Source organism: Coenobita brevimanus, chromosome 22, assembly GCF_032717465.1.
Source record: "Coenobita brevimanus isolate Jiangsu-jjx chromosome 22, ASM3271746v2, whole genome shotgun sequence".
Lineage (NCBI taxonomy): Eukaryota > Metazoa > Arthropoda > Malacostraca > Decapoda > Coenobitidae > Coenobita > Coenobita brevimanus.
In genome coordinates this window covers 44,608,480-44,619,934 of record NC_136975.1, presented here as the reverse complement: position 1 = coordinate 44,619,934, position 11,455 = coordinate 44,608,480, and the positions used below count along the sequence as shown (strand labels likewise).

Sequence of the window (11,455 nt, the reverse complement as noted above, 5' to 3'; positions counted from 1 at the left end):
CTATCTCACTAAGTCTGTTGAAATTACGATGTTAAGTTTGGAAATTTCACAGTGCATTGACTTGCATATTATCAACATTCTTGCTATTTGTCAGGATATAAGATGCAAGACAATACCAGCTACAAAACCGCTATAATTCTGGAACCTACCACACCTACAGTACAGTCAGTTAGCAAGTGGTTTAAATGACTATCATATATCAAACTGGGCTATTAATGTGAACAAGCCTGCATTGAGCCACACCTCCACATACAGTACAATTTCTTTCTTTCTTTCTTTGTGGAAGCTGGCCAGCTGCAAGATGTTCATAAAAAAATGCTTAGACAACTGATTACATGGCATGAGTACAATTTACTTAAATAACTTTACAAAACTATATGTTTAATAGAGGACAGTTCTGTCACCCCTGCCAAAACAGATATTGTTGAACAGTCTCACACACTCATGTTGGTAGCAGAGTGACATCCTTAGAGCAGCATGTCCAGCAGAGGGCAGCCAGAGTACAGCAGCAGGGGTTTAGCAGGGGTAGGGCAAATCCTGTTGTCTTCCATGTAACAATATATTCAGTCCTGACCACCATGTAACACATATGTGCACAAACTTCCCTATCAAGATAAATACCACCTGCTCTAAGTCACACTAATGTATATCTAAGAGATGTATACCATGTCTTGCATAATGGCATGCTTATTACCTTAAGAAACTTTATGACTGATCATAATGATTCTATGATATCATACTGAAATACTGAAGGTTTCCAATCAACCTCAGTACTGTACACTTCTCAATACAGTACATGAATCAATATAACTCATTAAAAATGAAATCTTATATAACATAAACATTACATGCAGCTCTCAGAAAGCTCAAATCAGAAAAAGGTGATGAAAATATGTAACACATGGTACATAATTACTTAACTAAAATCATGAAAAAAAAAAAAAATAATATTAAGTGTACTCACTAAATCATAATGGTCCTTTAAAAAAAAAAAAAAAAAAAAAAAAGTACTCACTGAATCATGGTGGCCCTAATAAAGGACATGTTCACCATTCTCCTATTAATTTTCTGGTAGAATTTTGCAGCTGCCTCAGCAATACCAAACCTCACTACACACTCACGTGATCCTGGCACATAGTCAATACTCTGAAATAGGAAAAAGTATATAAAAATGTATGTATATATATATATATATATATATATATATATATATATATATATATATATATATATATATCTATCTATCTATCACCAGACACCTCAATCCCATTTGGGGTGGCCACAAACAAATCGCCTCCACATATCCCTGTCCCCCGCCATTTCACTGCCCTGCTCCCAACTCGCACCCCCTTTTCTCATATACCTCTCCACCCCATCCCTCCATCTCATCCTCGGCCTCCCCCTCCCTCTTCCCCCCTCGACCTCACTCACATACACTCTCTTCGTCAGTCTTTCACCCTCCATCCTCTCCACATGGCCAAACCACCTCAGTGTGTTCCTCATAACACTTCCTATTACATCCACATCCACACCACAACGCTCCTTTATATCCTCATTTGTCACCCTGTCTCTCCATGTGACTCCACATTATATATATATATAGTATATATATATATATATATATATATATATATATACAGTATATATATACAGTATATATACAGTCGGCGCAATGGAAGTCTGGACCCTCTAATTCGAACCATATATTTGGTAGGGTCCAAGAAATATTGTAGGAAAATTCCTGTAGTCAGTGGATTTTTTTCTGGTGGCTTCTAGCATCTTTATAGGCTTACCACCAAATGCTGGGAGATTATTAGCTCAGTGCCTGCCTGACTTTGGGTGGGAGAGCACGTCAGATTTTCTCGTCCTGCCTGGCCCTTGTTAATTTCAAAGCTCTCATTTTCACACCTCCTCTACCTTAGTGAATCATTGGAGATGGGTCCGAAGCCACTAACTGATGTAGGAAAAGTCCGAATTTTAACTATGAGAGAGGAAAGTGTAAAAATTAAGGAGAGGCTTCAGTGCAGCAGTACGGCTGGGGATCTTGAAGTCTTTCTGAAGTCAATGCTGTATGGTTCTTTCAGACACATCTTTCAGCAATTCTGGGTACATATCTTTCAGCCGTCTAGCAGTCAAACGTGGGTCTTTTATCACAGCTTGCTTAAGTAACCTGTCTCTAGTTGGTGATGTCTTCCTTTTAGGTCCTAGCCTGTCTTTATGTTGGGGAATTGTGTTTTTTGGCAGGTGGCGGGCAGCAGCGAGGAGTGCCATAACAGTAGATTTTCCTCGCCCAGGTCGAATGCAAATATCCTTAATTTTTACATTTTCCTCTCTCATAGTTAAAGTTCGGGCTTTTTCTACATTAGTTAATGGCTTTGGACCCATCTCCAATGATTCACTAAGGCAGAGGCGGGTGTGAAAATGAGAGCTTTGAAATTAACAAGTGCCAGGCAGGACAGGAAAATCTGACGTGCTTTCCCATCCAAAGTCAGGCAGGCACTGAGCTCATAATCTCACAGCATTTGGTGGTAAGCCTATAATGATGCTAGAAGCCATCAGAAAAAAAATCCACCGACTATAGGAATTTTCCTACAATATTTCTTGAACCCTACCAAATATATGGTGCGAATTAGAGGGTCCAGACTGCCATTGCGCCGACTGTATATATATATATATATATATATATATATATATATATATATATATATATATATATATACATTTTATATATATATATATATATATATATATATATATATATATATATATATATACATTATATATATATATATAATTATATATATATATATATAATTATATATATATATATAATTATATATATATATATATATATATATATATATGTATATACATTATATATATATATATATAATTATATATATATATATATATATATATATATATATTTATATACATTATATATATATATATATATAATTATATATATATATACTATCTATCTATCTATTGCCAGACGCCTCAGTCCCGTTTGGGGTGGCCACAAACAAATCGCCTCCAAGTCGCCTCTGTCCCCCGCCATTTCACTTCCCTGCTCCCAACTCACACCCCCTCTCTCATATACCTCTCCACCCCATCCCTCCATCTCATCCTCGGCCTCCCCTCCCTCTTTCCCCCTCCACCTCACTCACATACACTCTCTTCGTCAGTCTTTCACCCTCCATTCTCTCCACATGGCCAAACCACCTCAGTATGTTCCTCATAACGCTTCCTATATATATACATTATATATATATATATATATATATAAATATATATATATATATATATATATATATACATTATATATATATATATATATATATATATATATATATATATATATATGTACGGTGTAGATGGTAAGCAGCTAGGTGCTGTCAAGAGTTTTTATGATGGTAGCAAAGCATGTGCAAGGGTCTATGGGCACCTAAGCGAATGGTTCACGATTGGTGTGGGCATGCGACAAGGTTGTGTGACGTCCTCATGGTTGTTCAATATATATATGGATGGGGAGATGAGAGAAGTAAAAACATGAGTAATGGAGAGAGGGATGCCACTGGTAATGAATGGTGATGGATGGAATATCTCAAATTTGTTGTATGCTGATGATGCAGTACTGCTTGCAAGTACCAGACAAGAACTTGGTAGGCTAGTGCAGAGTTTTGCTGATGTCTGTGAGTGTCGTACCTTGAAAGAAAATGCTGAAAAGAGTAAAGTGATGGTTACTGAGTGAGTAGGGGACTCCCAGTGTGATGTTACAGTGAATGGAGAGAGACTGGAATTGGTGAGAGAGTTCAAATACCTGGGTACAGTGACAGATTAGAGAGGAAAATGTGCAAAAGAGGTTGAAAGTAGAGTGACACAAGGAAGAAAAGTAGCTGGTGCAATGAAGGCCTTGATAAGAAACACAGGCATGAGTGTTGCAGCTGCATGAGGCTTACATGAGGGAGTGATAGTGCCAACCTTAGCATATGGATGTGAGACTATGGTGTGGCAAAATGAAAAGTCAAGAGTAAGAGCAGTGGAGATGTGACTGCTGAGGAATGTATGTGGAGTACAGAGGGTGGATAGGATACGAAGTAATGTGATTCGTGAAAGATGTGGAGTGAGGAAGTCGGTGGACACCAGAATCGAAGAGAGTGTACTGAGATGGAATGGTCAAGTGGAGAGAATGGATAACAATAGAGTGGTGAAAAAGGTATATCTGAGTGAATTTGAAGGAGGGAGGAGGCGAGGTAGGCCAAGGAAAAGGTGGAAAGATATGGTGGATGAGTGTGTGAGGAAGAGAGGTTTGGAAGTCGGTGAGGCTAGGGAACTGACAAGATATCGAGCTCGCTGGATGAATGTTGTGAGGAGAAGTGCATGATCAGGGATTCTGGCACCCCTTTCTAACGTGGCTGCATCCGGAATGACTCAATCAGATACGTTTATGTGAAGCTACAGAACGTGGTGAATGTTTTTGGCATATCCGATAGAGCCAGGATTCTGGGGGTTTGAATGATAAGTGAATGGAAGAGTGGCCCATTGGACCGGGCAAATTTGAGCTGTCTGGACACTGCTACTCCTCACCCTGCCCTTGGGTGGGAAAGGAGGTCCAGATGATGTTGATGAATATATGAAGTGTGCATGGAAAAGTTTGGAAGGAATGAGAGAGTGTTTTTGATTGGTGATATGAATGGTAAAGTTGGTAATGTGAAGGTGGATGGAATAGTTGGTGAGTGGGGTATGCCTGCCGAGATAGATGAGAATGGGAGTGCGTTAGAGGACATTTGTGCTGGGAGGGGGTTGGTGATAGCCAATACCCTCTTCAGGCATAAAATGATCCACAGGTATACATGGCGAGTGATGAGAAGGGTGGGTGGTGAACTGAATGAAAGGAAGGCAATGATTGATTATGTGTGTGTGGATGAAAGGATGTGAAGATGTGTAAAGGATGCAAGAGTGTATAGAGGTTGGGGGAGTGGACTTTCTGACCACTACTTGGTGGTGGCCAGAATTAGGATGCAAGTGAGATGGAGGAATAGAAGAAGGGAAAGACGAGAGGAAGGAGTAGTTGCAAGGAGAGTGGAAAGGTTACAAGAGGATGAGAAAAAGGCAGAGAATAAGAGAGAAGTGGAGGAACGATTGGGCAAATATGAATTGGAGCAGATGGGAGACGTGGAAGGTGTGTGTAAGATATTTACAGAAATATGTGCAGCATGTGATGTGGTGTGTGGAAGGAAGAGAAGACGGAGGGGGTGCAAGGAACAGCGTGGTGGACTGAAGAGGTGAAACAGGCTGTGGCACAAAAGAAGAAAGCATACAATGAATGGATGAGAAATAGGGGCGTGGAAGAAGTTGAGAGGCGGAAGAGAGAGTTATATGTGGAAAGGAAGAGAGAGGTGAAAAGATTAGTAACAGAGAGTAAGAAGAGAGTGGATGAGGAATTTGGAAGGAATTTTAGTGTAAAGTGGAGGGACTGTAAGAAAATGTTCTGGAGAGAAGTGAAAAGAGTAAGACAGGGTGGAAGTGAAGTTAGCAGGGGAGTGAAAGATAAAAATGGTAGATTACTAGTGGAGAAGGGAGAAAAAGTGAGCAGATGGTGAGAACACTTTAAGGAATTGTTGAACGTAGAGGATGGAGGTAATGCGAGTATAAGTGGCTGGGGAATGGCTGGGAGAAGGAGAGAGGTGAGAAGACAGGAAGAAATCAGTAGGATAGAAGTTGTGGAAGCAATGAAGAAAGTTAAATCGGGGAAAGCCCCAGGAATTGATGGAGTGTGTGGTGAAATGCTGAAGCATGGGGGAGAGATAGTAGTAGAATGGATGTGGAAGATGTGCAGATTGGCCTGGGAGGAAGGTAGAGTCCCGGAGGATTGAAAGTCAGGTATAATTATTCCCTTGTACAAAGGAAAAGGGGAAAAAGAAGTGTGTGGTAATCATAGGGGCATTTGTCTTCTTAGTATAATAGGAAAAGTGTATGGTAGGATACTTATAGACAGAGTTAGAGAAAGAACAGAGAAATTAGTTGGAGAAGAACAGGGAGGCTTTAGGAAGGGAAGAGGTTGTGTAGATCAGATATTCATTCTTAGATCTTTAGTGGAAAAGTTTCTAGAGAAGGGAAAGAAGTTGTATGCGGCTTTCATGGATTTGGAGAAAGCATATGACAGGGTGGATAGACAAGGATTGTGGAAAGTGTTAAGAATATATGGAGTAGATGGGAAGTCGTTGAATGCTGTGAAGAGTATGTACGATGGTGCGAAGGCTGCAGTGCGTGTGGATGGTGAACTAAGTGAATTTTTCTCTTTGAAAGTTGGTTTGAAACAGGGATGTGTCATGTCTCCATGGTTGTTCAATCTGTACATGGATGGGGTAATAAAAGAGGTACAAGGTAGGGTAGTGGATGTTGGAGTGGCCCTGGTGAGAGAGGATAGTGTTTGGAAACTCCCTGTACTGTTGTTTGCAGATGATACTGTGTTGTTGAGTGAAGACGAAGGGGAGCTGCAAGGCTTGGTGGATGAGTTTGAGAGAGTGTGTAAGAAACGGAACCTAAAGGTGAATGTAGGGAAGAGTAAAGTGATGGTCTTTGAGAGAGGTGAAGTTAGTGAATGTACAGCGAGGTTAGATGGTGAGGAATTGGAAAATGTGAGTACGTTTAAGTATTTGGGTAGTGTGATGAGTAAGGATGGAGGTTTGGAGGGTGAAGTTCTTGAAAGGGTACAGCAGGGAAGAAAGGTTGCTGGTTCCTTGAAAGCAGTGATAAGAAACAGGGAAGTGAGCATGGAAGTGAAAAAGTTACTACATGACAGTATTGTGATACCAACTCTAACGTATGGAAGTGAAGCTTGGACATTGTTGGAAGGACACAAGTCAAGAGTGAGAGCAGTGGAAATGAGTTATTTAAGAGGAGCCTGTGGAGTCACGTGGAGAGACAGGCTGACGAATGAGGATATAAAGGAGCGTTGTGGTGTGGATGTGGATGTGATAGGAAGCGTTATGAGGAACATACTGAGGTGGTTTGGCCATGTGGAGAGGATGGAGGGTGAAAGACTGACGAAGAGAGTGTATGTGAGTGAGGTGGAGGGGGGAAGAGGGAAGGGGAGGCCGAGGATGAGATGGAGGGATGGGGTGGAGAGGTATATGAGAGAGGGGGGTGTGAGTTGGGAGCAGGGCAGTGAAATGGTGGGGGACAGGGCGACTTGGAGGAGATTTGTTTGTGGCCACCCCAAACGGGATTGAGGCGTCTGGCAATAGATAGATAGATAGATAGATATATACAGTATATATATATATATATATATACAGTAGACAGATAATATATATATATATATATATATATATATATACATATATAAATACTTTACATACATATCAGATAGAGTGAATGAATTAGAACACACAACAAATGTTTTAGGGAAAAAAGAAAAAAGGTAATTTCAATGAATACAATGATAATACAGTATGAAACCAAAAGATATTATCTAAAACATACGACTGCAAATTAACTTATTAACTCCTTTCAGTTAAACTATGTCTTTTTATAGTTTGCTTCATTTACATCCAGGCAACTTTATTTAGCTTACAGAGGTCTCTTGTACTGGGAGGGTTAATGAAGGCTATATTCAACATCTCCAATTTGAAAAGCTTCTCCTATGCTACCTAAACTTGTCTGAAGATAATACACATAGCTGCTACATTCAGAACACCAATGTCGTAGCATGATCAGGTTTGGCCATCACTACAAAAGTCCTTGTCATAAAGTCACATAGAAATTAAATACACCCATACCCCGATATCCGGTGCATCAATAACCAGCACTCTGCTAGACCGAACACAAGAAATTCGGCAACATTCCCACCCTCTGAACAATTTGAACGTCCATCGTCTCACTAGTCCGACACCCCGCCTCTCCCTAGGTTTGAAATGAGGCTCTCCCGGTCCTCCCGACCTCCCTCCATCCCCTCTCTTCTCCCCCCCCATCCCTCTTCTATCCCCCACCACACTCAACAAGGCAAGTCTCCCTCCTTGTTCCCCTACCCTCCCCCACCCCTGGTTGCCTCCCTCTCCATTCCCCCACCCTCCCCAACCCCCTCTTGTTTCCCATGTGTGTGTGTGTGTGTGTGTGTGTGTGTGTGTGTGTGTGTGTGTGTGTGTGTGTGTGTGTGTGTGTGTGTGTGTGTGTGTGTGTGTGTGTGTGTGTGTGTGTGTGTGTGTGTGTGTGTGTGTGTGTGTGTGTGTGTGTGTGAGATGGAGGGGGGGCAGTAGTAGGGTTGTTTGGCTTTCTTGTCTCCTTCCCTGTTCCCCCACCTTCCACCCCCCCAACATGTCTCCCTCCACCACCCCCACATGTCTCCCTCCCCATCCCCCAGCCCTCCCCTAACCTCACTTGGTACACTGCCAGCTGCCTGCCTGGCTGCTCACTATCAGTTGCCCCCTGACACATATCAACACCACATGTCCCACCACCCTACCCTCCTGTATGTGATGCTTGATGTGCCATTTTTAGGAATAGTACTGTTTATGAGAATAATAACATTACCTATGGTGTTTCTTCGTCAGTCTACTGATTGAGAACGGTATATGAGCATTTGGGTTTGGGTCTGGAATGCACCTCTGGCTCTTCTACAGTATCTTAAGGGGAAAATTGTTTCAATATCCGACCTACTCGTTGCCCAAACACTCCCACTGGTACACACTACTGCTGGATATCGGGGTATGGGTGTAGAACCTTCTATTACAGTTCACTGTTCCTATATATAACAACTTTACACATTTCCTCCAATACTGACATACAGTACTGCATGTTATTCCAATCAGTTCACACTGGCCCTGGCATAAAACAATGGTGACCTACCTGAGGTGACCCTACCCCTGCCCCAGACACCATTTTATTGATATCGGCTAGGGTGAGGTTGGTGGGGAGATCTCGCAACTGGACAGTGGGGAGGTTTGGCTCGTCCATCTTCCCAGTTGTCTTCACAACCCTGCGTACCACACCCCCCCCACCTGCTCCCCCCACTGCTGACCCTCCGGTGGCCTTGCTTGCTGTGCTGGATGTCACGATGCGCCTCAGTGAGTTGTTGGGCTGTTGAGATATGGAGTGACTTAGTCAGTTTACCTTTACTTGACCCAGAGTTTTGTCTTATTGCAGCTTTTTTCATGTAGCTCAATGACAAAACAAGATACTGCCATTGCTCTACAGTCATCCTCTCCATAGAATTTCTTCATGACTAGGATCATATTCTAGTATTATTCTGTTGTTACAACTCATTACTCAAAATTCAAGATGGAGAGATGGCAGTTTTAGTAAAATGGATACAGTATCTCACACCCAGAGGATAACCTATCTCACCATTTGTTTACCATACGTTGCTGTTATGATCCTTGGACATAACCATTACCATCTTTTTATTGTCATCATATTACAAGCTAAGGTGAAGGACTGTTTTGAGGAACATGAATTAACTAAACGTGTTACAGTACATGGGCCTTCATTACTGAGAGAGGACAGCAGATTGATATGATATAACAGACATCGATCAGTAGCAAAAAATTACTTGTAGAAGTAATATCATGAAGAAAATTCCACCCCTAACTTTTCACAAAGTCATTCACTCAATGTAAGCAAATGAAACTAAAACAGAAAGTACTGTCTAATCTGTCTGACATGTCTGATACAGAACCCACAGAAAACCACATGAATTTACTACTTAAAGCTGTTACTAAAAACTATCTGCAAGTGCAATGTATATGCACTACAAAGCAGTTCACCATTGAATTACAAGCTTAAGTAAAGCTTAAAGTCATTATATACACACAAAGCTTATTCATTTCTGAGGCCAGTAGGATTCTATAAGTACACATCTTTCCACACTGATTATTGTATTATATGTTTACATATATTTCTCTGGTGAAAAGGGTATATGTGGGTGAGTTTGAAGATGGGAGGAAGCATGATAGGTTATAAGGTGGAAAGATATGGTAAATGAATAAGAAAATGAGAAATGGGGCTGATAAGGCTAAGGAATTGACGGTTCAAGCTAGCTGGAAAACTTTGTACAAAGGAGCATACGATGAGGGCTGGCATCCGATTTTTAACTCGGCAATCATCAGACTGACTCCACCTGACAAGTATTTATGCAGCACATACACGTGCTCATGAGATGGATTCAGAATTCCGAAGGTATGAACAGCGAGTGAGAAAGTGAGTGACCTATTTCAATAGGTATGCTGTTGTTTTGTCCTCCCTCAATTATACTTTCTTTTTTTTTGCTTTCTAGACCCTACCTTACCTCATGTTTGGGTGGGAAAAGAGGCTAGAACAATGACGATGATGAAATTAGTAGTTGGGTAACATAACTCATGTAAATTATCAGTCAGTACTTGTATAATGTGCAAAGGACTGTGAGAAGTGGGAGGTGGCAGCAGGTTCATTCCACCTACAATCAGCAAAGTAAAGTACTGTACTATGGGTAGTGGAAGCTGGCAGCAGGTTCTTTCCAATCACTATAAGGCAGCTGACTGGCTTCAATCACTTGAATATTTTGTACTGTTCATGCTGCCTACACCCATACTCTACCTCTGTAAGCATAAATGCTCACAGCTTCCACTCCTAGTCCTCCTACAGAAAATTTCTAACGTTACACTCTTACTGGCTGGGGATCCCTAGCACCACTTCCTCAGTGATGTGTTTTGCCATCAGCTAGCACAGCAGTGGAGATGGGACTGTTGAGATATGTGTGTTAAGTACAGCGAGTCGACGGCATATGGAATGAATTGATTCGTGGAGGATGCCAAGTAAGGAAGTCTGTGGACACTTGAGTTGAAGGAAGTGTGCTTCAATGTTACTGGCATGTGGAGCAAATGGGAGTGAATAGTAGTGAAAAAGGTATATCTGAGCAAATTTGAAGGAGGGAGATGTGGTAAGCCTAGAAAATGATGGATAAATATGGTAAATGAGTTTATGAGAAATGGAGGTAAAGGACCTAACAAGGCTGAGGAAATGACTAGCAAATCAAGCTGGCTGGATGAAGTTTGTGCTGAGGAGTTTATGATCATGGTTTGGCACCCCATTTTTGCTTGACTGTCGTAGGACTGACACTGTATGACAGATGTGTGTAAAGTAATGTGCGGAATGTTTTTGACCTACAGTATTGGATAAAGCTAGGTTTCTGGAGCCTTGCTGGATGAGTGAATGAGAGTGTGACTCATTCAACTTGGGAGTCTTTGTTTAGTATCTCATGCTATCAAGTTTTTTCAGATTCTCTGGACCCTACCTCACTCCACCTTGAGGTGGCAAAGGATGTCTGAATAATAATGATGATGATGATGATGATGATGATGATGATGATGATGATTAGCTATTGCACAATATTCCGTTAAGCATTAAGCATCTATTTACATTTAGATACCACTATCCATGGAAGCAAGTGTGGGTCACTTTACTTGAAGGTTGC

General features: G+C 41.3%; 1 protein-coding gene across 1 annotated transcript in view; it reads right to left on the bottom strand.

The window, feature by feature from the left end:
* Positions 1-1,011: 1,011 nt before the first annotated feature.
* Positions 1,012-11,455, bottom strand: part of LOC145392496 (uncharacterized) — a 52,259-nt gene continuing 41,815 nt past the window's right edge. The window contains exons 14-15 of the mRNA XM_080266888.1: positions 8,854-9,084; positions 1,012-1,146 (exon numbers count right to left, since the gene is read on the bottom strand). Of these exons, the coding sequence (XP_080123014.1) occupies positions 1,012-1,146; positions 8,854-9,084 (366 nt within the window). The remainder of the gene's footprint in view (positions 1,147-8,853; positions 9,085-11,455) is intronic.